The sequence below is a fragment of the Fundulus heteroclitus genome, chromosome 21 (genome assembly GCF_011125445.2).
Source record: "Fundulus heteroclitus isolate FHET01 chromosome 21, MU-UCD_Fhet_4.1, whole genome shotgun sequence".
Taxonomy (NCBI): Eukaryota; Metazoa; Chordata; class Actinopteri; order Cyprinodontiformes; family Fundulidae; genus Fundulus; species Fundulus heteroclitus.
Genome location: NC_046381.1, coordinates 40,071,634 through 40,097,279, shown reverse-complemented (window position 1 = coordinate 40,097,279; position 25,646 = coordinate 40,071,634). Strand labels below are relative to the sequence as shown.

Here is a 25,646-nt window from a genome sequence, read left to right as displayed (position 1 = left end):
GTCTGTCAGAGAATAAAGATGGAGGAAAATCACCCGCTCTGAGTCTTTATTGTGACGAGACGCTCAATAAAAGCAGTGTGTAAAAATAATTTATCCTTTAAAGAAACGTCTTTAATCTCTGAATCCAACTGAAGCTGATTTAAACCGAAAAAATCAGGATTTAGGGCAAAGAGCGGCCATTTGTGGCCCTGGACTGGATTTCTAGAAAGGTTTGGCTGATGGAGAAAAAAACATTTTATTTTTGTGAGGATAAAATTAATAGAGGTAAAAATCATACAACTGAAAATGTTGGGTACATGTTTTCATCTTTTATAAAACCATTGTTTAATCTGAGGGAGTAAATAAAACCACATCTGTCTGAGGACTTCAACTCAAATGCAAACTTTCATGCATTAAAGGGAGTTTTTTATTAAAATTAGCTAAACACAGCGAGTGTTTTCTAAGAAAGAAAATATCCGGCTTCCAGTTCTCATTGCTAGACCAAAATTAATTCACTTTTTTATTTTTATTGAGTCAGACATAACTTACAAACTGAGCATCTATTAATAAAACATGTGCAAAACCTGTTTTTATCTTTGGATCTACGTAAAATCTGAATAATTTTATTAAGATTATATTTTTTAAAGCGGGTAAATAAAAAGTACATTATTTTTGGGTTATTTTTTTATCGCTTTTATCCATTTTTTGGCCCTCGAGTACTTTTGACTTGAGAATTTCGGGCCAAAAGTCTTTTAAAGTTCATTTACCTTCCAACAGGAGGCGCTGTTCTGCTGCAGTGGTGTACAAGAGCTGAACTAAAATGCAATATGTGAAAGAAAACAGCCATAAACCTGCAAACTATTTGCAGCTAGGAGAAATGAGGGTAAATAAACCCAGAATAACTTGTTTAAATTTGTTAATTTGTTTAAATTTAGTGATGTCAAATAAATCCTGTAGGATAAAGGCTGGAGAAAAGGGGCTAAAAACACATTTAAACCCAGTAGAAGTGGACAAAACCAGGTTATTTTTACTAATCCAAAGGAAAACTAGTTAGAGACTCGTTAACGATTCAGAAACAACCAGTTTAGAAACTACAGGATATTTTACTCTAATGAACATCTCAGAGGAACCGGCCGTGACTCCGTGTCTGTCAAGTTTAAATTATGGAGCCGTTTTTATACCAGATGAGATTAAATCAGGAAAAAACAGACAAAAACAAAGCAGTAAAATAAACGCTTTAAGAACAGAAACCGTCTTCATGAAGATCAGGAGAAGCTGAAGGTGGATCATAAAAACGAAACCAAGCTCATAAATGAAAAAAAAATGACAAAAAAGTCCCACAACTGGTATAAAATTTACAAATCATGTCCATAAGACTAGAAATATGATGAATCTAAGTGTTTAAATGAAGCTATAGCCATAAATGCAACTAAAAAGAACAACAGGACCTTAGGCTGAGGGTTTAAAGATAAGAGTTGCTACAGGTTTACCGTTAGTCTTTGACTTTTATTTTAAACCATAATGACTACATGTTTTTAGTCTCCTGTTGCTCCTGATGGTGCCGCCTATTTAGCTGAGTAAATAAAAAAAAATTGGAAATAATTTAAACTGGAATCAGGAAGAAATGAGTGAGAGCAACAATAATTAAACGTCATCTCTGCTGGTTTTTAAAGGTCTGCAGCAAACATCTGAGCCAGTGGTGACAAACGTGGAGATGCATCACAGCCACGTCTTCAGTTTTCAATCTTCCACCCACTGAATGTTATTAAATGATTAACGGGTTTCTAAATGTTCAGAAAATCCATTAAATCAGTGTGAAAAGAGAAGCTGTCCAGTGTTGATCCTCCTTCATACCTTCTGAGGGTCTCCTGGAGGTGATGGAGCTTCTCTGAGGGGCTCAGATCTGAGGAGGTCCTGTAGGTCAGTAGTCTGACCTGAGAAACATGTCCTCCATGAGGAAACGTCTCCATCAGCCTGGAGAATCCACCAATCATCAGCCAGGTGGTCCTGGGCTGCTGAGGAAGCGTTTCTTGGAGGACGTTGAGGGTTCCTCAGAGAAAGTGATGCTGCACCAGACTTCTGCCGTCCATCTGTGGTCTTGTTACATAAAGAGAACTAAAATTTTCTTGAAATTAGTATACTTTTCCTTGATTTGAGCAGCTAAATAGGATTATTTACCATTGGAATGAGTATTTTTACCCTTAAATAAAGATAATTAGATATCCTGAAATAAGATGATGGAGATGAATTGTTCTTATTTTAATTGCAAAAAATCTTATTCCAGTGGCAAATAGTCTGATTTACCTGCTCTAATCAAGGAATAAATATACTAATCTCAATGAAATGTGACTTGATTTCAGTTCCCTCCATCCTTGGTGGTTTCCTCCAGCAGAGTTCTTCCTCCTGCTGTGCTCACAGCCACCCTGGTGCTGCCAGCGTGGAGCAAGCTCTGCTCTGGTGGTAGAAACATTCTGGAGCCTCCTGGGTCCTCTGGGATCTCCACAGCTGGAGCTGCAGCTGACCTTCTTCGCCTCCAGACCGCCTCAGGCCGTCCGCTCGGTCCTGAACACAAACAGGTTTCTTCCTTCTGCTGATCTCCTCAGAGCTGCTGGACTCGCTCCTGCTCTGGATCTGTTCTGCATCAGCCTGCAGCCTCAGGAACGCTGCCACCTGCAGCCCAGCACAGCTCCAGGAAACCGTTTAAACATCTCCAGGGAGAAGAAGTCTGTAGTCCAGCCTAAAATCTGGTTTCACGCTGCAGAAATGTTCTTCCCTGCACGTCTGACCCCGGCCTGTACGCCAGCAGCAGGTGGGGGGGGGGGGGTCTCCTGTTCCCCGCCTGAAGCCGTCCTCCACCTGCAGGTGACGCTGTAATCTGACTCCAGGCGTCAGATTACGGCAGATTAAACCAACACGCCTCATCCGGACCGTCCTGACGGAGCTCACGCTGATCCTGGTGAATTCAGGGGCGGATCCAGACTTCCTGCTGCGGGGAGCCTCTCTGATTTAAACCTTAAATTACTCAGTAGGACCGCTTCCCTCTGCAGGTTTAAACTAAATTATCTATTTATGAGCGTCGGTCACAACCATGTTTGTCATTTCTGTTCACTTTGTTTTGTTTCTGTTAAATTTGATTTAATTCATGAAGTAATTCAATTTAGCCTTCATTTGTTAGGTTACTAATGCTTTTTTCACTTCATTTATATTTATTTTAGTTTAATTGTCATTTTTAAGTTAATTTGAAGCAGCTTTATTTTAGATGTTTTGGCTCCAGGGTCAGTAGCAGTGTTGCCTTGGACCAGGAGTGACAACCTCATTCCTATAATGGGTCACTTTGACGTCCTGAAGTCATTTAAAGGGCCGGCTGCTCCTGTATAGATGATACTTTTGGTTTCTTAATTTCATTCCAGTTCACATAGAAATATAAAAAAATGCACAGTAACATAAAGTAGCACCTTAGGTCCAGTTTATACAGTTTTTCTGAAAATAAAGTTGATATCTGGGTGAGTTACTCTTTAAACTAATCATTCTGCATCACTTCTTCTCTTTTTGGACATTTCTGGGTTGTTTTAATGTGTTGTAGGAAAACTGAATCAACATTTGCTACAGCAGGCACAGTTTTAGCCACTTTATACACTATAAAAGGATATATGCTTCTACTTTATGACATGATCTGCCTTTTTTGGCTCTGGAGGGCCGGATAAAATGCCTTGATGGGCCGGATTTGGCCCGCGGGCCTCAAGTTTGACACGTGTGCCTCGGAGCAAGATCCTGGGTTTGAATCCTGACCAGGGTCTGTCTGCATGTCCTCTCTGGCCAATGATCTGAAACAGGACTGTTAAATTATTGGTTTCTCTAAATTGTGTGAGTGTGGATGTTTCTCCTGCATTTGTTGATATACTTTTTAATTAAAATTTCTTATGTATGTAGATTTTAGCTTTATTTAATTTTTATTTATTATTTAACTGCTTTTTCTTATTTGTTTTAATACTTTTATTTAAGTTATTTTTATTCCGTTCTATTTTAGTTTAGTTTATTTACATTTATTTAGTTATTTATTGTTATATTTTAGGGGGGAAAACATAAATTTAACTGCAGGAAGGGTGCTTTCCTTAAAAAATACATTTGGAGAGTTTTGTTAAAGTTTAATGAAAACAATTAATTGATTTTCTGCATACAAAGTTATTTGTGAACCGTGGTTTAATTTTGAAGGGCGTTATAATAAAGTTGGTAAAGAAATGACAGGAAATTGTTTCCACTGCAACAGATTACCAGAGAAACTTCCTCCTGATGTGGAGTTCCCATCATAACCGTAGTTCAGATTATGTCCTTCATGCGATTTTATTTATATCAAAAATAAAATAAATCAAATTTATGTTTTGCAGGGAAAGAAAGCTGAGAATAATTTTATTCTACAGACAGAAAACTAAACGCGGTCATTGTTCTGCAGGTGAGCCTCACCTGGTGAGTTCCCACAGAAACAAACATCAGCTGAGGTCAAACATGGAGGCCTGCAGCTCGCTTCCAGCTGCTGAATATTTCAGCGTTCTGATCACGTGGCGGCAGGTCAGCATGATTTAAAGCGGCTGGCTTCCTGCAGCGCCGCACAGGACCGCAGACACCCTGCAGGAGGAGGGGAACCCGCGGCAGGTGAGTATCTCACCTGGGCGCTCAGGTGTGCTTCTTTACGCTGCTGTTTGCCTCAAACCTGCAGCGTCGATCAGGCTTCGCTCCAACCGGCTGAGCTCGGCCAGGTGTTTGGGTTTTTTTGGCTGGACTCACCTGTCGGAGGGAAGAGCTGCAGTTTGACAGACGCAGAAGTTGGTTTGTTGTAGTTTTCCGCTGTGAAAACGGATCCACGGCGGTCATTAATGTTTCAGAGAGGGAGTCTCGCTCTAGTGGCTGAGGAGAACAGATCAGGGTTACCGGCTGGGCCTGCTGGGGCCTGAAGGCAGAACCAAGCTGTCCATCTGCTGCTGGTTTTAAAACACCAGCAAAGGTGTCGGCCCATAAAAAACTGTTTCAGTAGGGATCTTACCACAAAGGTGCGTTTATTACATAAAGAATAATGTTTTACATTTAGCTTATAACTATTATCATTTACAAAAATCAGTCTGTGTTCTCCACATCCTGGACTTTCCAGCTTCTAAGCCGTTCTAAACCTTTCAACAAATACAAACAGGCCGTCCTGAAACATTAAATTAGGTTCTAACCACTTAAGAAGCAGCAAGCAATAACCTTTGACCCTTAATGACTAAAACTAAAAACATCTGCAACACAACCAGCAATGATAAAAGTAGAGCCGGTCCACTAGAAACAGCTGCAATCCAAAGAATAAAAAGGCGTTAAATCGAGCCGATAAAAGGCTAAAAATGGAGCAAAAGACATGAAATAAAAGTGAAAATTAACCCCAGACCTGCAGGCAGGAGAGATAACAGACGTAGTTTTATTTTACAGCTGGGTGGAGGTTTCTGGGTTTGAAACCAGCCGACTCTTGGAGCCAGCTCAGGAATGTGGCACCGCTTTTAATGAATACCAGCAGAACCGCTCAGTCCCTGCAACCTCAATCTGAAATCTCTCTGAGCATTTAGTGAGTTTCTCTACATTTACCTCACTTCATGGTTTGGTATCTTCACAGCTTCTCTTGCCTCGCTCTGGATTCTGGGACAAACATCTGGCAGCGGGTTTGGGGACGGTCCGGATGAGCCTCAAACGATGACGCGCTAATTGTGAAGGCCGTTTACAGCAGCAGGTGAGAACCAGGTGAGGCGATGGCGGCGTGGTTGGCTCGGCTGTCGCTGGGAGACGCCTGGTACGGCATGTACTCCCGCCTGCTGAGGACCAAACCCGTGGGCTCCATGGGCCACGGCGCAGACGACCTCACCGAGATGGCGGAGGGGTCCGCTGTGGGACTGGCGAAGGTCCTGACCACTGTGGACCTGGTGTCGCTTGGCGTGGGCAGCTGCGTGGGTACGGGGATGTACGTGGTGGCCGGGCTGGTCGCCAAAGCCATGGCCGGGCCGGGGGTCATCCTGTCCTTCATCATCGCAGCGGTGGCCTCCATACTGTCAGGTAAACGGCTATCAAAGATGGTGGAAACTCATGAGTTTTATATAAAGTCAGAAGACTGGAGGACTTTTATAAATTACAAAAAGCCTGGCATAAAAATAATAGTAATAGAAAAATAAATTAAAAACAATAAAATTAAGGCACAAATAAAATAACATCAAACCATTTCTCAGAATTTGTTTGATGGTATTTTCACATCTTGCGTCGCTAATTTCCAAAGTTCTAGCAGCTAGCAGTGTTATTGTGCTAACGCTAACGTTATGCATAACGCAACAATAAGTGTAGAATCCATGTTGTCTTTCTATTTATGTCTGCTATGACAATAATAGTTAATATTTTTAATTTGCTACTTTTCTAGCTTTCTGTGGCTGCTAGCCATGCTATCATGCTAATGTTAGCTTGTATGTAAACAAAAGCGATAAGTGGAGATGCAGTTTTAGTTTGTAGTATTTTATTACTATTATATTATTATTTTATTCATGTTTGCTATGAGAATGCTAGTTAATATTTTTAATTTGCTACTTTTCTAGCTTCCTGTGGCTGCTAGCCATGCTATCATGCTAATGTTAGCTTGTATGTAAAGAAAAGCGACAAGTGGAAATGCAGTTTTAATTTGTAGTATTTTATTACAATTATATTATTATTTTATTTATGTTTGCTATGAGAATGCTAGTTAATATTTTTAATTTGCTACTTTTCTAGCTTCCTGTGGCAGCTAGCTGTGCTATCATGCTAATGTTAGCTTGTATGTAAAGAAAGCGACAAGTGGAGATGCAGTTTTAGTTTGTAGTATTTTATTACTACTATATTATTATTTTATGTATGTCTGCTACATCAATGCAAGAGTTAGTTTTATTTTGTCAGGAGCTAGGTCTAAGTCTTAAATCTTAATCTGCTGCTTTTCTAACTTCTTATAACAGCTAGCTGTGCTGCGGTACCACTGCCACTAAGTTGAATGTAAACAGCATCAATAAGTGGAAATTAGTTTTCTTCTGTGTTGTTTTTATTTCCTTTCTTCTCTGAAACAGTTTAATCTTATTATGTCCAAACCTATAGTTATGAAAAATCATTTGCTTCTGCTTTGGTGACATGACTGTAAAGATACAAGATAGGATAAACAATCCCAGCGTGACACGGGCCTTATTACATTTTTCCACCATCTTGTTATCTAATATTTCTTTGCTGACCATAATATTGGAGCCTGTTGTACTATATCTTTAGAATCATAAAAAAATTAGATAAATAAATAAATGTCTACTGTATTCATCTGTACAATTGTCTCGTTCATTTTCAATCTTTGTACATATTATTGTTTTCAGTCTATTGACCCAAAATTTTGAAAACAGTTTTATTTCAGCACGTGTTCCTCGGACAACTTCTGCCCATTTTTTAAAATCTCAATAAAATATATTATATTGCCCAATTCAAAGTGTCCACTTGCTTACAGACCGGCTGTTAATCCTGGCTTTAACCTTCAGGATGGGTTAGCTTTTACTAGCACTTATAGCAAAAATCCCTCAGCGCCATCACAGTTACAATAACACAAGAGTTCTCCACGAAACATAATAGGTCTTCATTATTGCTGAATTTAAATTAGTTTCCATCTATAAAGATCGTTAAGCAGAAAGCAGACGGAATGGAGAGATTTCTTCCATCTTCGTTTTCTAGATTTTTATTTGCTAAACTAACCTGATTACATAAAAATAACCTAATTATCTTTCAGGATTGTTTCCTCAGATTCTCTCTTCTCAACCTTCCAGTTATTAAATGTGTTCTAAAGACTCATCCAACAGCAACATTTTTACCGCCACGTTTCTGTGTTTTCCTCAAAGGGGTCTGCTACGCAGAGTTTGGGGTCCGGGTCCCCAAAACGACGGGCTCGGCCTACACTTACAGCTACGTGACAGTTGGGGAGTTTGTGGCCTTCTTCATCGGCTGGAACCTGATCTTGGAGTACCTGATCGGCACGGCGGCGGGGGCGTCGGCTCTCAGCAGCATGTTCGACTCGCTGGCCAATCACAGCATCAGTAACTACATGATAACACACCTGGGCACGCTCCGAGGACTGGGTCAGTGTGATGAGCGTAGATTAGATGCTGTGGTTGGCTGTCATCCAGTCCAGATACGCGTATGATGTCTCCTTCACCTGGCTTTGCCTTTTCTGACAGCTGTTTGTACACCTGTGTTTCAGGTAAGGGTGAGGACACGTACCCCGACCTGCTGGCCCTGTTCATCGCCCTGCTGGTCACCGCCATCGTTGCTCTCGGTGTGAGGAACTCTGTGGGATTCAACAACGTCCTGAACGTGGTCAACCTGGTGGTGTGGGTCTTCATGATCATCGCCGGGCTCTTCTTCCTGTCCGCCAGCAACTGGGAGGGCGGCAGGTTCCTGCCCTACGGCTGGTCGGGGGTGAGACTCCGTCAGCTTACCGTTTCAGACTGATTCAGGTTCCAGCAGAAGCAGCAATAAAAACACATTTTTACACAGCTTAAAGAAAGATTAGAACTTAAATTATGTGCAAGAGGAAATGTTTAAACTGCTGCTTTTAATGCCTCCAGGTGAGCTTTTAACTTGATTGTAAATAATAGACTAAAATTTCCCTTCATGTACAAACTTCTCAACTTGTATCCAGCCCTCTTGGACTGCCTGTCATGTTTTAAAGCTAATTAATTGTCTCCATTTGGTCCATCTATTACTGTTCACCCGACTGGATTTGGAACAGAAACTCAGCAAAAAAAATGTTTTTTACCATTTTCCTCCAAATTCTGGATGGGTCTAAGTCAAACTTTGGTTTTCACATTTCTTTGAATGTACTCAGTTTGTACAACTTAAAAATTACAATATTATTTATCTGTGGAGACCCCTATATAAGAATATACATATTCTTATATAGTTTTAGAACCTATATCATTTGTGTTTATGATATATATTCTGTTCTCAGGTGAGACGATATTAAAACTCATTGCAACGTTGATGACACCCGGTTGTACCTAATAGTCAAAGTTTCTTTACTCTCTTTCTTTAGTCCTGTTTGAATCTGTTTGAATATGATTTAATACCTTATTTACATTGAATTTTCCATAAACCTGACAGTAACCAAACAGAATTTATGGTTTCGGTCCAAATGTCTCCATATCTCAACAGCTTATGTTAATCTAAACATCTACTCTCATCCACTCATTTGTAACTTATTGTTTCTATCACTGGAATGGTAAATGGCTTGTACTTGTATAGCGCTTTTAACTAGTCTTGACGACCTGCAAAGCGCTTCACACTACAGTTCAGTCATTCACCCATACTCCTCCATACTTTAAAGCTCTTCGTTGTCTTATTTCTTCTCACCTCTGTGAAATGCTTCCTCCCCAGTCGTCTGGTCTCTCTGTTCGATCTGCAGACGACACCAGAGGGATTTCTGTAACTTTAACTTTATTCCATCTTTAGGTTTTTCAGATTCTCATAAATTTGTGCTGGTTTTAATTGGCTAATAAACACTTAAATGACCATCTCTTCCATCAAGGAACTGGTGGTTATGGTTCTTTAAGGGTACCGGATATTATCACAGAAACTCTTAATTATTTTCTACCGTAGTGAGTCTGGTATTCAGAGCCTGTTGGATCTGTATTGAGGAGTATTTTAGTCGAACGAGAGAGAAAACCGGATAGATTTTAGGAACACGGGTGAGCGTTAGGTTAAATTCTCTGCTATGTTTCTTGTTTAGGTGATGCAAGGTGCAGCCACGTGTTTCTACGCCTTTATTGGCTTTGACATCATCGCCACGACTGGAGAGGAGGCAAAAAATGCCAACACATCCATCCCTTATGCCATCACCGCCTCACTGGTCACCTGCCTCACCGCCTACGTGTCGGTCAGTACACAGACGTCTATCTTTAAAAAAACAAAGACGCATCGTCTCTTCCTGAAAGGAAGCTTGAACATGCTGGTTGTTGTGATTAATCATTGCTAAAACCTTTAGATGTGTGTTTAATTGGTATATTATGAGCTTGACAATATTATTGACGAGGAAATCTGCAAACTTAAGAAATTTTATTTTTTTTATAATTTGTGGTCTGCTGTTATGTGGGCACTAAGTGGGTCTGCTGTAAATAATCATCTTAGCCAAACCTAAAAGTCTCTTAGACTTTATATTAACGAGTTTATCAGCTCTTTAAAGGAGCGGCTTCAGAATCCCTGAACCAAATATCTTGCAAATCCCATCAAATTACAAGGAAAAAAGACCTAAAATTCACTTTGACACAATCAAAAACATTGTTTCATCATCTTTTCCTTCAACAACTCTTTTTACACTTGCAGATTTTAATCTCTTTTTGAATTATTTCATAGAGAAAGTTGCCAGCATCAGAACCTGTATTTCTCTCGCATTGCACCGCTGTCTGGATTCTGCTCCTCTCACCTCCCATTCATGGACCTCTTTCTCTCCAGTTAAATACGATACCTTACAGCACTGTTGGGTCAAATGAAACCTCCTCCAGGTCCCTTGATGTCCTCCCTGCATCAGTTCACGACTTTAAGCTGAAGATCACTTGAATTATGCAGCAGGACGATTATCCAAAACACAGCAACACCTCTGAATGTCTCAAAAAATGAAACAAAATGGAGACGGGCCGAATCAAAGTCTGGATTTAGAGCTGATTGAGATGCTTAAAATCTTCAATGTGGCTGAGCTAAACAATTCTGCTAAGAAGCTAAAATACCACCATAGTGACTAAAGACTCCTTTTCTATTTATTGCAATCACTGGTTATTAGTTTTAGTGGGTAATTTTCCACGTAGGGCCAAGTTGGTTTGGATGGTTTTATTCCTTAAGAAATTAGCTCAAAGCCGACGTGTTTGCTGCTCTAATGCAGGTCTGAAATTGTTCTCGACCATGGAGTCTTAGTCAGGTGTTGAGGACTTAAACTCTTGAACTTGTCTTGGTCCTAATTCACTTCAGTTTTGATTGTGACTTGGTCTCAACCCCTCAGGAATTGATCTTGGTTTTCATCGGTCTCAGACTCTAAGAATAATGAACTGACCTTCTACTTGGAAGACTCTGGTCTTGATCTTGACTTGGTCTGAACTCCAAAAAGTTTGACTTTGGCTTTTTCTTGATCTTAACTTCCTCTTGAAATGTTGATATTGAGTTGATTTTGGACAATCTGGTTTTGAATTAACTTAGGCTGATCTCCCTAAAGTCTTGGTCTTGTGACACTCTAGTCTTGGTCTTGACTTGGCCTTGAAACCTTCTGTGGTTTTGGTCGTGTCCAGATGTTGGGACTCTCTCTGAGTTGGTGTGGACCAGTCGGTGCCTTGATCTTGCCTTAACCTTCAAAGTCTCACTTTCTTTGGTAATCCTGGCTTTAGTCGTTCGATGTTCTTTGTTCTTGACCTCTGCCTGGTCCTTGTTTCTAAGTAGTTTGGAGTGACATTCTAGTCTCTAACTATCAACATCTTTTGTTTTTACTCTAGGTGAGTGTGATCCTGACTCTCATGGTTCCCTACAACCTGATCGATGGCTCGGCTCCGCTCATGGAGATGTTTGCTGTGCACGGCTTCATGTGGGGGAAGTACACCGTGGCTGTGGGCTCCATCGCTGGACTCACCGTCTCCCTGTTGGGTTCCCTGTTCCCAATGCCCAGGGTCATCTACGCCATGGCCCGCGATGGACTGTTGTTCAGGTGACGTAATAATCAAAGCACAGTCATAGCACCGATGATAGAAGCTGATGTAGTTTCTGTGTCTATACCTGAAGGTTCCTGACGCATGTTTCAGCGCTCACACACACTCCTGCCCTGGCGTGCGTGGTGTCGGGGAGCTTTGCAGCCGTTCTCGCTCTCCTGGTGAGCCTGCGGGACTTGATCGAGATGATGTCCATCGGCACTTTGCTGGCTTACACCCTCGTCAGCGTGTGTGTGCTGTTACTGCGCTACCAGCCCGACAAAGACACCGACACACACCAGTTCATCTCAGAGGAAGACGTGGACGACGTCAAGCATCAGGACTTTGGTGACGGACCTACTAAAGATGACAACATCATGATGGACGGCTCGGATCCAGAGGGGTCCTCCTCCTACCACACTGGTGGGACCGAGGGGGAGGGAGATGACGCTGGTTTCCACACCGGACCCGCCTCTCTGATGAAAAGACTTCTAGGTGGTCATTATTACACCCTGCGACTGCGGCTGGGAATGCCTGATTCATCAGCACGCCCAACTCCTGCGTCTGGCCGGATAGTCACCAGATGCACCCTGTCCCTCTTCTTCATGTCCTTTCTCTTCTGGTCCACCATCATATTTGGTGTAGAGCAGGGCTCAGGAGCCGGAGCGGTGTTTTCAGGCCTGATGGCCACACTGATGGTGGGATCACTGGCGAAGCTCTTAATTCTCATCATACAACAGCCAGAGAGCAAGCTGAAGCTGCCCTACATGGCACCATGCGTTCCCTTTGTTCCTGCAACGGCCATCTTGGTGAACAGCTACCTGATGCTTAAACTGTCCGCGCTCACCTGGGCCAGGTTCACTATCTGGTGTCTGATAGGTGAGTTCAAATCTTTTAGACTTGTAATGGTGCATCGGCAATTAATAAAATGGGTTTCTACAATCCAAGCTGTATAATACAAAGAGGAAATCATTGTAAATCGACTTTAGATTGTAAGGCATGAGTATTTTCACTAGCGAGATTAAGCTTGATCATATTTCCTATTTTTATACTACTCAGAGTGTCTTTTTACCTCTCTATTTAAGGTCATGAGAGTTTGAATAGGTTAATCTGACTCCAACATGCATTTTAGGGCATATCCAAATGTGGGCGGAGTCAAACATTTACCTCTACTTGTGTCTGAAACAACAATGTGGATCCTGTTGGTAGAAGTACTATTGCTACTATCTGAGGCAGGACAAGTTTAATTAACGGGGCAGATGTATTACTGTCATTCAGAATTAGCATGAATGGCCATTTAAATCTGCCACTTTACCAAATATTGCATGTGAGTAGATTGTGATGGGTTTTGTGATGAAGAATAAGGATGGATACTGAATTCGTTACTTTTATAGGTTTATAGGTATTGGTAAAATATATTTGTATGAGCTGTGGATTCAGGCATTATATTAAAATTCATAAATGATCTAATAAGGTTTATTTGTAAATCCAAACAAGTTCATATACTGAGAAATAAATATGTTAAACTAGAAAAAGCTGTTCCTGCGTAACAGCAAGTGAGAATGCTAATCTGCAGAATGATTTGAGCAGAAGATGCAGAAGACAAAAAGTAGCTGAAAAACATTGAAATCAGATTTGAAGAATTTGAAAAATTTGAAGAATTTGAAAAAATTTAAGAATTAGAAGAAATGGAAGAATTTGAAGATTTTGGAAAAAGTTGAAGGAATTTGAAAAATTTGAAGGAATTTGAAGAATTTGATAAAGTTGAAGTAATTTGAAGAAAATTTGAAGGAATTTGAAAAAGTTGAAGAATTTGAAAAAAATTGAAAAATAAAAAAAATTGAAGAATTTGGAAGAATTTGAAAAAATTGAAAAAAATTGAAAAATTTGAAGAATTAGAACAATTGGAAGAATTGGAAGAATTTGAAGAATGTGAAGAATTTGAAGGAATTTGTATCAATTTGCATTGATTTCAATGGGAACAGCCAAACAATCGCACAAAAAGTGAAATATTTTAAAAAGAGTAAAAGTTAGCATAACCATGAGATAGCATTGGTAGTAAATGTCACAGTGAAAGGAATTAGCTAAAATTATAAAAATACCACATGGTACAAACTCAAAAGTTGAGAGTTTTGAGTTCCAGGTTGGAAAAATTAGCTCACTTTCCCCTTAAGCCCGACCGGCCCGGTACCGAGAGGCGACATCCATTTTTCATCTTCTCAGTTATTTTTTCCATAAATCCCCCGAAGGAGGAGAATTTAATGTTTCTGAAACACGTCACTAAAAATGTTTTTTCACCAATACTATCAGTTTTGCTGTACTTTAAACACAGAAGATGCCTTTCAAAGGTTTATCAAACATGGATCTTGACTCTCCCGGAAAATACTTCAGGACACAGATATGTTCTTGTTCCGGCTTAATGGCTGGAATCATCAGAAATAAAAGAATCATATCTATCCAACAACCTGTTTTTCTAACGTTGGCATTCATTTTCCATGTGTAACGGAGGTGTTTTACAGAGCTTTCCCTTTACAAACTGCCCTGCACACGGTCGATGATCTACAGCGTAAATGTTGTGACCAAAGTCTCTGTTATATGCAGAAGGAGTCCTACAATGGAAATCAACACTTTTATTTAAAAAGATTCCCTTTTATTAGGGGAAAAACACATTTGGCAGAGTTTTGGTACATTTTGCTAAATTATAAGTTGTCATGCCCTCACACTGCCCACTAAAACTTTTATGGAATAAATATGCTTTAACTGATTCGGTCCAGATTTGCTGCAGTCATAGTCAAGATGTGGATCTATAAAGACTGAGGCTTCTCCTAAATTTTCATGATGTTTTTTGGTCTTTATTCTGAAATAACATTTGGCAAGACTCAAAAAATTTGATTTTTTTTCTTGTTTAATCACATATAATTCAGACATAGTGACATATGGAATATTGGTTCAATTGGAAAAATATTCTTTGATGCCTTACCTTCACACAGATACCAAAAGTTTGCATTTACACTGAATACCTTTGGAGCTGTTCTTAATTTATATCAGGTATGGAATCTCAGATGGAAATTATTGTTAACCCCTCTGAGGTTAACAATAATTATTTAAAAAGCTCCAAATTGAAAATCTAGCACATATTCAAATTTAGTGTATAGGTTATTCTTCCAATGACTTCATTCACCTGCAGTTTGTCAATTTCACTTATTTTCATTTTGGAACCTCAAACTTCCTCATAAATATTCACACAGTGAAGCTTTTGGTTCCTCTTTGAGTGACGGTGTGTGAAGCAGCTCTGTGTGGGCAGGGACACATCCACAGGAAGAAACCCTGGTGTACCTGGAGGCGCTGCTCCTGGTTACCTGTGGAGCATCTAGTAGGAGTTGTTAGGTGACTTCTCCAGGAAAACAGCCTGATATCTGTGAGGGATCGGCATGTGGAAGTCCTTACCAACCTGACCTCGTTTATCATTAACGCTGAAGCAGCAGCTTTAATACGTACTGCTGGGTCTGAGTTTTCTGTTTTGGCCAAAACCAAAACCTCAATAATCTCTTTAAAACACGGCGTGTCTAAGTAAATAAACGAGTTATAACCGCTGCGTCTACCAGCTGGTCCTGGCTCTGAGATGTTCCCTCTGTCCTCAGGTCTGCTGATCTACGGCTGTTACGGAGTTTGGCACAGCACCCTGGAGCTGAACGCCCGCGAGCAGCAGGCCCACGCCAGCTCCTACCAGCGCTACGACGACAACCTGGACGACTCCTTCGCCCCCGACGACGACGTTTACCCCCAGGAGCCCGACGACCGGCCCTACCAGGGCTGGTCTGCCCCGGAGGAGAGTCAGCACCGCCACCAGAACCAGAACCAGGACCAGAACCAGGGCGAGGGCCAGGAGGAGGAGCCCGGGCAGAGCCAGAGTGAAGATGATGGCGGTCAGCGCGGGTACCAGGCTGGAGCGGGAGTCCCGGCCACAGGCGGAGGAGGCAGGTCCAGGGGACGGACCAACTTTGGGTTTGATGACGAAGACGACTGAAGACGATCAAATCCTGAGATCCCAGAGCAAAAAGACTTTCTTATTTATAACCAGTGCGTTGATCTCTTGGTTTCCTCCATGATGACGGATGTGATGATGGACACACCGACAGTCTGCTTTTAACACCAAAAATCATCCCTCAGCAGAAGTATTTTATCAGTATGGTGTTCTAGTTTACGGTTTCCCACTCAGGAAGTGGCTGAACCATGGGTCACAGGTCACAGGTCACAGGTCACAGACTCTGACGTCTTACTGCTGATTAAACAGGTTGTCATTAAAAGACCCAATCTGGACACTTTTAAACTAAAATATTTTACGTTATTTGTGTGAATAAATCTGTTTAGGTGTGGACTGCTTCATCCAGCTATTCTTTCTTCATCATCTGCCTAACAGACACTTTTAATTCAGACTTTTCTACCAGCCGCTGGTTCCTACAACACCAGTGTTTCTTTATTTAACGAGTCTGTGAGCTGATGTTTGCTTTATTTACAGGAAACGACTGTCGGCCTCCTGAATGCTTGAATAAGCTGAATATTCTCCTCCTGGTTCTGGTTCTGGCTCTGCTGGAGGTTTCCTCCTGTTAAAAGGGTGTTGTTCCTTTCCCCTGTCGCCACGTGCTTGCTGTGGATGAGGGATTGCTGACTCGATGCAACCGTCTGGGTATCCTTGAATAGATGTCTTTGTAATAAATAGTACTGAATGGTCACCTGACTTTGACTGCATCCTATTGAGTTGAGTCTTGGAAAAGTATTCACACAGCTCTGCTCAGGTTACAACCACTTACTCCTGAAAATGATTCCTGGTTTTAAAACGTTTCTTACTAATAAAAACATCAGTGGTGGCATTTGCATTCACTGCGTATCTACTCAGAGATCCCTTAATAAAATCCGGAGCAGAAAACATGGAAAACTTCTAGGGGTGTGAATACTTTTGCAAATGCTCTGGGTGTAAATCTGAACCCATTTGAATGAACCGACTGATTAGCATTAAATCTGGACTGAACATGGTTCTGTGTATCTGGTTATGACTCCATACGGTTTATAGAGCGGCTGTAGATGATATTTGTTGTGAATCGGTGCTGCACGAATAAACCAAAGTGACGGGTTTCACAGGAACGTTCAGATGTTGTGGATCAGCAGCTTGGCAGCTGCAGCCTTTAAACTGCAGCGTTCTGCATATTTGGGATGTTTGCCTGCTTGAAAACAGCAGATTCTAATAATCGGCGTCTCTGAGAGGCTCCTGTAGAAGTCGGTGTGGGGAAATAAATCAGAGGTTGGCTCAGATGTAGAAAACATCGACCCGCTCTGGGTTTCTGGTCCTCTGACGGGTCTCCATCATCTCCTCGTCTCCATCGGTTCACATCCAGCACGTGGTTTTCTCTCTTCTATCAGATTCCTCTGTTACGCCTCCGTCCGGCTCCCAACGCTCACTTTGTTTCCATTTTGTTACCCGTCAGAAGATTTATTGCCGTCTTTTGCTGGAAACTCACCTTTGGTCCAGGATATCTGCATTTTGGTCGTCCAGCCGCCATCTTATGAGAGAATTTGTGAGAAATTCCACCGATAACAAGCTGAACAGCAGGAAAATGGGACGTTTGTTCCAAAAAAGAAGTAAAAACTGGAGGTTTCTCTGGTGCTTTGTAAAAAATAGAAACATTTTTAAATGATTCTCTAAAGTAAACTAGATTTTTTGGGGTCTCATAATGACACATATGCACGTTCTAGGCTGGGATGTCACCACCTTTTTAAAAAAAGTTTCTCCTTTTTGAGTATTTTGTGGGAAAATGAGGACGACTTTTAATATTTATGATTTCAGGTTTGCCTTTATGGTGTTTTATTGTGTTTTTTGTTTTTATTACTCTTTGGGAACTGTTTTTAATCCCCTGCTATTGTAGCATTTTGAGATTTTATTTGAAATGTAAAGTGCATTATAAATAAAATGTATTATTATTAGTTGTGAAAAAAATAAATGTCAAATTTTTGGCTGAAAGAAATCAATCGGAGACTCAATTTCTTTATAGTAAAATTAAACGTTTATTGCTGGATCGTTTCAAGAGAAACATTTTTTTTAACAAATTTTCAAAGTGATACAAGAATAAAAAAGTAAAACTGTGACAAACTGACTAAAACCTAAAATCTGTGTGAGCAGGATTCATAAAGAGGAGAGAAAGGAGGAAAGTAATTAAAATGTCAGAGAAAGAAAGTTAGCATGGGAAGCGATGTAGCGCTACTTTAAAAACCACAGAAAAGACCTGAATGTGTTTCCTCTGCTGATCTCCTTTAATTTCCCTGACAGGATCAAGTTCAGCCGCCTGGACCTGAGGTCATGCAGGCGAAAAACCAAAAATCTTCAACATTTTCTTCCTGTGCAACACTTAACACTGCAAAAACAGATCTAAAAACAAGTAAAATATTCTTGAAGTTAGTCTATTTGTCCTTGATTTGAGCCAATAAATAAGATGATCTGTTAATGGAATGAGTATCTTTGCTCCTAAAACAAGATAATTAGACATCCTGCACTTCAAATAAGATGATGAAGAGGAATTGTTCCTATTTTAAGTGGAAAAATCTTATTCCATTGGTAAATCATCTTATTTACGTGCTCAAATCAAGGACAAATACACTCATTTAAAGAAAATTGTACTTATTTTTAGTTCTGTTTTTGCAGTGAATGCAGCTGAAGATGCTGTTAAAACACAATATGAATTAAAATGAAGCTCATATGAGCCAGAAACGTCACCTCAGAGAGAAATACAATAAAATAACAGCTAATTAAACAGAAATAACGAGACTGAATACAAGTTAGAGATTAGAGTAAGTTCTTCTTGTAATTTTTAGTCCATTATTATTTAGTTTGTCTGTCGTTTGTGGAACTGATTCTAGAAATGATTCCAAGCTAACGTCGCTAACAAACATACATTTAGTACAATCCTTTTCCTTTAGTATGTTTCTTTTTAAACTAGTCTTTTTATTTACTTTTGTTAAATATTATCTAGTATATGCAGGGAAAAAAATCATCTTTAGTCAGAATTGAATAGACTTTTTTTCTGTTTTTGAATAGCCCTAATTATTTAATTTTTTTTCCAGTGCCCCCATTAAAAAAAACATTGCCCCCCCTGGTAAATTTGGTCTAGCGCCGCCTCTGCAGACTGCCCTGCAGGTTTTAGGTGCTTCCCTGCTTCAGCACACCTGGTTAACATCTGACCTGCAGGTGTTTTCTGATCTGCAGCCGTCTGTATGAGGCGCGTTAAAGCCCAGAAACACCTAGAACCTGCAGGACTCTCTGCCTCCAGGGCAGAAAGGCACTGCAGCTGCTCGTCCATGCAGAGTCTGGGCTTCACCAGTCCAACAGAGACACAGGAAACCACGCAGACACCTGAGGACGAGTTGTTTTTGGGAGGAAGGCAGAGTACCCAGAGAAAATCCACACATGCACAGGGAGAACATGCAAACTCCACACAGAAGAAACCCAGACTGGGATTTGAACACTTTTAGATACATTTCAGATTAAAGATTACTAGACGCTAAATCAGTGGTGGATTATCTTAGAGACACGGGAGAAATAAAACACTGAAGCTCAGCCAGCAGGTGGACAGACGCTCACACACGCTCACTCTTGGCGTGGTTGGCGGGCCGCTCCACCTCCCGGGCGCTGCCGCCCCGCCTGGAGTAGAAGAAGCTGTTCTCCCTGGTGGGGTTGCTGATGAGGGCCACCAGGAACCACAGGATGATGATGCCGCCCAGCAGACAGAGGCCGGCTCCCACCCAGCCGGCGTACAGAGAGTAGCCGAAGGACATCAGGTGCTTCTCTGTGTTGGCGCCGATGGGGAACCAGATGGTGGCCACCGCACCCAGAACCGCTGTTTCTCAGGAACGACGCACAAAGAGAGAAAGAAGAGAAAGTTTATCAGTTTTTTTTGTCACACCTGAACCTGTCTGGCTGTCTGGAGGGCAGAAACTCTCCGTCTCATCCACCAGGAAGCAGAACCCGACACATGGATCCAGGCAGGAGGAGGAAGAGCATCCAGACCGGGAGCCTCAAACGCGCTGAGGCGCCTCAAACACATTTATATGAAGCAATATTTACGCAGCCGGGTTCCAATCTGCTCCCAGTGCAAATAGCTTTAAGTCCCCAAAGACCAAAACTGTTTACGTCAAAAAAAAAAAAAACTACCGTCTGCTAAAAGCTGGAACTGATTTTAACCCTGGAGGAGGAGAAGAAGAATTATCTGCTGGGTTTGAGAACAGGGAGGATCTGAGGAGACGGCAGATACTGGCTGCTGCCAACTTTTCACCATTCTGTTCTTTTTTGGTCGATTTTGCCAATTAAAGTCGTTTATGGCTAAATGTTTATTGCTGCAGATATAAATCTAACATGCAGCTGAAGTATTTATTTCAGATTCTTTTGTGTTATATATCAGCACAAAATCATAATCAGGAAGTTGAGGAAAAACATTGCTTTCAACCTTTTGTTTTTGGACAAAGATCTGAAAAGTGCGGTCTTACCACAGATTCTCATTTGGATTTAGCTCTGGACTTTGACTAGACCAGGGGTCAGACATTGTTGCCCTAAACAGTTTTTGTTTAGAGCCACAAAAGTTACGCACCTCTTTTAAACAAGCGCTTGTTTTTATAGTATACTGTAGGAATTTTGTTTACTATTTAACCAACAGTATTTTTATGTTTAGATTTAATGCATTTTCTTCAGTTGGACATTTGATTTTTATGGCAAATGGGATCAAAATGATGAAAAAGCAAGTCGTTTGCAACCTATTGACAAGAAGATGCTTCATTTAGCTCCAGTAAAATATTATATACACCATTAGTTTCTTTCTTTCTGGAAATGTTTTGCATATATTGCAGAACTAAATGCACCATAAAGCTCATAATTTTAAATTACCTTTATATTTAGAAACATTGAACAGTTTTCCCCCACATTGTTGGTCAAAGTTTCTAAGAGCCAAAGCTGAAGGTGTAAAGAGCCACAGGTTGCAGACCTGTTTAACTCTGTTATCCTGCAAACCTTCCTAAAAGGCAAAGCATCCCCACAGCATGATGCTGCCACCACCGTGTAACGCTGTTGCTTCTCTGCCACATCGCATCTTTACATGCAGGGTAAGTTTTTTATTTTGGCTTCATATGCGCAGTGCACCTTATTCCACATTGTGGCTTTACAAAACCATCTCTCTGCAAACCCCAGCAGCTTTGTCTCCTGCACCACGGCAGCTGGTCCTCACCCATGATGATGAAGAGGGCGCCGCCCACCCGGGTGTTGCGCTTCTTGACGGCGGTGGGGTAACTGGTGGGAAGCCGGATGCAGGGCATGGACATGAGGACCAGCAGGATGGCAGGGACGCCCAGAAGACACGCAGCGATCATCAAGGCCCGGGACACCTGCACGTACGCTGCCGGGGAAGAAGCATCTGTTCACAGCGCTGCTGACAGCAAACCTCACATGGAGGCTGGCAGGTTTTACGCAGCCCGATTAGAAACAGCAGGAGGGGGTTTATAAAATGTATCGCGTATATGTTTGGAATCTAGACGCAACTATTCATGTTCCTACTAGGAAGTCCACACAGTAGTTTGCGCGTTAAATAACAGAATTAAGGCAGTTAAACCTTTTAGTGGTGAACTAACTTGTATGATTGTTGTATTTTTTTAAACACAAAACGTCACAAAATCATCAGAAAGCAGCGATAAACACATCATCATCAGCGGCAGGTTTCCTGCTGAGCGGCTCACCCGGCAGGGAGAACAGCTGGTCCAGCGTGGAGCAGTGGTAAAGGGACGGAGACACCGTGCACTCCGCCCACAGGCCGCGGGAGCCCAGCTCGTCCATGCGCAGGCAGGTGGCCACCGAGTAGTCGCACGTCCGGACCCAGTCATTGGTGGCCGTGGCGAAGATGAGCCCGACCCAGCCGGCGCAGCTCCCGCCGATGCCAAGCAGCTGCCTGCAGATGTGCGCCATGGAGATCCGCCGTGCGTCTTTACGCGTGCCAAAAAATACCAATGATCAGCGGATGTTTTACCTTCTAAGGGCTTTTAGTCGTGAAATATTTATTTTCCTGTCGGAGGTGAATAAAAACCCGACTAAAGTGCTGTCTCAGCGATAAAAAAAAATAAAATAAAATATTTTAACGCGCCCCTTTCTTAATTAACTGGCTTAAGTGTCGCCTTTCTAAGCGGATGAAAACGCATAAAAAGGTTTCAGAAATTCAGCTTAATAGAGCTGCTGCACTGCGTCCCGTTATAGTGCTTCATCCACAGGAAAGAGAAAGATTTATCTCAGGGTGTGGCGCAAACCGATAACCCCCACCCCCAGATCCAAACCTGAACCAGATGGAGAGAAAAACTGAAGCTGAGAGATGGAGCAGCTCATCCAGACAGGAATCTGGAGGCTGAAGCTCAGGAAGGAACTCCGAGACATGAATTTAAATCAGTTTAGTCCATATGCAGCAGATTTTACTCCGTGGATCTCCCACTGCAGGCCTCCGCTGAGGGGACCATCCTAAACTGGACATGGCTGAAATTTGACCTTTAAAACAATTCATCTGATCTGATCTATCAGTGGGACGACAGGATTATATGGTTTAAAAACAAGACGCTGGGGCACAAGTTTGATTTTATGGTGGATTTTCACCAACATCCAAGCAGTTTTACACTGATCCATAAATGCTCAGATATATAGACACCCACCCGGTAATATTTAGACAAATGAACCAAATGACGTGGTTTTGTAACCATCAACAAGCTTTTTGACATTTAGCCACGTTCCTGGGCAGAGCTGGGCACAGAGGAACCTTTAAGTCGTTCCAGAGGACAGCAGCCTGCTTCATCCAGGTTTGGATGTGCGTTGGGAACATTTCCAGCTGGAAGACCCGATCGTGTCCAAGTTTGAACCATCCAGAAGGCGATTTGAGGAAAGTTGAAATAAATTCATCTCATATCAGCGCCCAGCATGACGCAGCCTCTCCTTGACGGCTCCAAAGAAGCTTCTTGCTGCTGAAGTCTCAGTCTTTGCGCTCACTGACCATGAAATGTTCCTCCAGACGACATCTGGCTTGTCCCGCTGCAGCTTTAAGGGTTGATGTTAAACTCCCGTTGGTTCCTGTCCCAGAACATCCTAAACTAAATGCATTTGATCTGAAACTAGGGGCTTGGAAATTTGGTGACACATTTTGACTTCCTTCTTGTTGGAACCGATCAAGCTTTGAATATGAAGGTGTTTGGAAATGGCTCCTAATGTGCGTAAATCTGGAATCTGACCTGCAGTCAGGTCAGAGCAGAAATATGCAGGCCTTGTTGGACCCTCGGTGCCATTTACTGAAGCAGTCCGTCTGTATTTGACCCTGAGCTGAATTAAAAATCAATAATAAATAAAATAAAAAAAAGATGTTGTGGTCTTTTTTATATTCAGTCCACCCTGGAGAAAAGATATAATAACATTTTTATGTTAAACTGTTAGTAAAATACTATTTTATATGTTTAAAATCTAATGTATTATAAAAATGCAATAAATCTGAGTGAAAATTTCATAAGTAGTCGAAGTATTAACACAGATAAATACATATATAATAAAATATCCAAATGTAAATATACTGTAATACATCTCATTAATTAAAAAAATATTTATGAATATAGCTTTATTGATACTCAAAACATCTGTAAGTGCAAATAAAAATATTCCTTTTTTCTTATTTAAAAAAAGTATTTTATGAATAAAATACTGCATGGTATTTTATTATTTTTTTACTTTTCTGTTTTTGCTTTATTTAAACAAATCATTTATCTAAATATCTAAATATTTTGGATATTAGTTTTTAAAATAAAAATGTTTAAATAATAGTGTAATTTAGTAATTTCTATTCTTCCATAATTTATGACTCCTATAATGGGGCCCAGAGTACGCTCAGACCAGGCCCCTGTTTGCATACAGGCCTCACAAAGGAGTAAATATTTAACCCTCACTCCACTAAATAACTTTTGTTTTTTTCCCCCCTCCTGGAACAGTTTGATTTAGACAATAACGTGGAAGGCTTAATTCTTGATTTATTGTTAATTAACTCAGAGAGTGAGAGTAAATGGCTCAGACCTAAAACACCTGCCATTGTGACTTTTTATCCTTGTGAAAGTATAAAAGGGAACAGATTTATTATAACTTATGCAGACGATTCTGTAGTGTTCAGACTACAATGCAGACGACTGTCCACTGTGGCTCTGGTTCTGGTTCTGCTGGAGGTTCTCCTCCCTGTTAAAGGGGAGTTTTCCTCTCCACTGTCGCTTCATGCATGCTCAGTGTGAGGGATTGCTGCAAAGCCATCAACAATGCAGACGACTGTCCACTGTGACTCTGGTTCTGCTGGAGGTTCTCCTCCCTGTTAAAGGGGAGTTTTCCTCTCCACTGTCGCTTCATGCATGCTCAGTATGAGGGATTGCTGCAAAGCCATCAACAATGCAGACGACTGTCCACTGTGGCTCTACGCTCTTTCAGGAGGAGTGAATGCTGCTTGGAGAGACTTGATGCAACCTGCTGGGTTTCCTTAGAGAGGAAACTTTCTCACCAACCTGGAGGATCTGATGGAAGCTGACTTTGGAAAGAGCCTTGAGATGACAGGTTGTTAATTGGTGCTATATAAATAAAAGACAATTGAATTGAACTTTAAACAACCAGTCAGTCTGTTTGATTAATTATTCATTTATTAAATAATTTCAAGCAGGATATCATAAAAACGTGACGACTGCAGACACCGGTCTCTACCCTGATAGTGATGGTTTCTCTCTTTTTTTTTTGAACCCACAGAAATATGTTGATAGAAAACATCCAACTTTGATGAAGCGCTTACAAACTCTACAGATTATCACCTTTTGCTCTTCCACACACACACACACACACACACACACACACACACACACACACACACACGCTGACGTTATGTTAGCTACGGGGATAGATTTGTCGTTGACGTCACACTCTAAAAAAACTAAATAGACAAATTTCATATATTAAATGTTCAAAATCCTTCATGAAATAGCTTGAAATGTACACTCTCCAGTGGCGTGTAAAATATACAGAAAGGTACAAAAACTCTCCAGGTTTCCTGCTACGCCGGGTTTCCGCTCCGCTCCGGTCCGCTAAGGCCACGCCTCCTTTTTAACGCCATAAATTATAAACTGCCAACCATTTCCTCTGTTTGTGACTTTGTTCTGTCATCCTTGGTGTCAGCTTCGGCCCGCTGGGACCAGATAAACCCCTAAGTCTCCAGGTTCCTCGGTTCTCCGCCCGCCCCGCCTTCGTCTGCCCGGCCGTCGCTCCTCTTCCTCGTTACTGGTTCTTCAGAGCGTTGATGTGGGCGCAGATCTTGAGAGCAGGACCCAGTTTAATGTTCATGCTGGTCATCAGGTGGTCCTCGGTCAGCAGCAGCAGAGCCTGGCCGTCGATCTCCTGCAGCCTGAAGGCCTCGGCCACGTCGCCGCAGCCTGACGGAGAACACAACAGGAACAGTAAACAAAGCTGGAAGTTCATTTAGAGCTAATCTGAAGCATTGTGGGAAAAAAAACAGGAAACTCTTCCACTCTGATGTTGGTTATTAAACAAGACTGAAGCCTAAATGGTAAAGCTGGAACACTGATCTCTATTATTCACTGGAGTGCTAATAGCCGCTGTTAGAACGAGTCGCTTTGAAGCCACCAGCCGCCATCTTGGTACTCCCTATTTCCCTCCAGTAACTAGGGAATATGTGCGCTACAGCATCGAATAACGAGGATTTTCTCATGTTCAGGAGGGCTTAAGACTTTTAAAATGTCAAATGCCATATACTTTATGTTATGTTCTAAAACTATCAAGTACTGAGAAAGTCATGTGCTGAAATATTCTGCATTTTATTCATTTAAATATACATATATAACATTTATAAATAT

General features: G+C 41.4%; 3 protein-coding genes across 7 annotated transcripts in view; 1 reads left to right on the top strand and 2 right to left on the bottom strand.

Annotated features, from left to right (window-relative positions):
* Window positions 1-5,693: 5,693 nt before the first annotated feature.
* slc7a14b (solute carrier family 7 member 14b) lies at window positions 5,694-15,961 on the top strand. The gene is made up of 7 exons (XM_036125032.1): window positions 5,694-6,051; window positions 7,881-8,117; window positions 8,240-8,457; window positions 9,767-9,913; window positions 11,514-11,722; window positions 11,797-12,581; window positions 15,344-15,961. Exons 1-7 carry the CDS (start codon window positions 5,751-5,753, stop codon window positions 15,727-15,729), a joined length of 2,283 nt encoding a protein of 760 aa, XP_035980925.1. The 5' UTR covers window positions 5,694-5,750; the 3' UTR covers window positions 15,730-15,961.
* A 3,367-nt stretch (window positions 15,962-19,328) lies between these two features.
* LOC105916654 (claudin-11) lies at window positions 19,329-21,696 on the bottom strand. Its single transcript, XM_012851225.3, has 3 exons — window positions 21,471-21,696; window positions 20,966-21,133; window positions 19,329-19,588 (listed from the first exon to the last, which is right to left on the bottom strand). The coding sequence occupies exons 1-3, from the start codon at window positions 21,694-21,696 to the stop codon at window positions 19,329-19,331; spliced, it is 654 nt and encodes a 217-aa protein (XP_012706679.2).
* Window positions 21,697-24,403: 2,707 nt separating this feature from the next.
* si:ch211-230g15.5 (nascent polypeptide-associated complex subunit alpha, muscle-specific form) overlaps window positions 24,404-25,646 on the bottom strand; it is a 35,416-nt gene continuing 34,173 nt past the window's right edge. For all 5 annotated transcript variants that reach the window (XM_036124944.1, XM_036124947.1, XM_036124948.1 and 2 more), the window contains one exon: window positions 24,404-25,205. In XM_036124944.1, coding sequence (XP_035980837.1) covers window positions 25,051-25,205 — 155 coding nt within the window. In that variant the 3' untranslated portion in view covers window positions 24,404-25,050. The remainder of the gene's footprint in view (window positions 25,206-25,646) is intronic.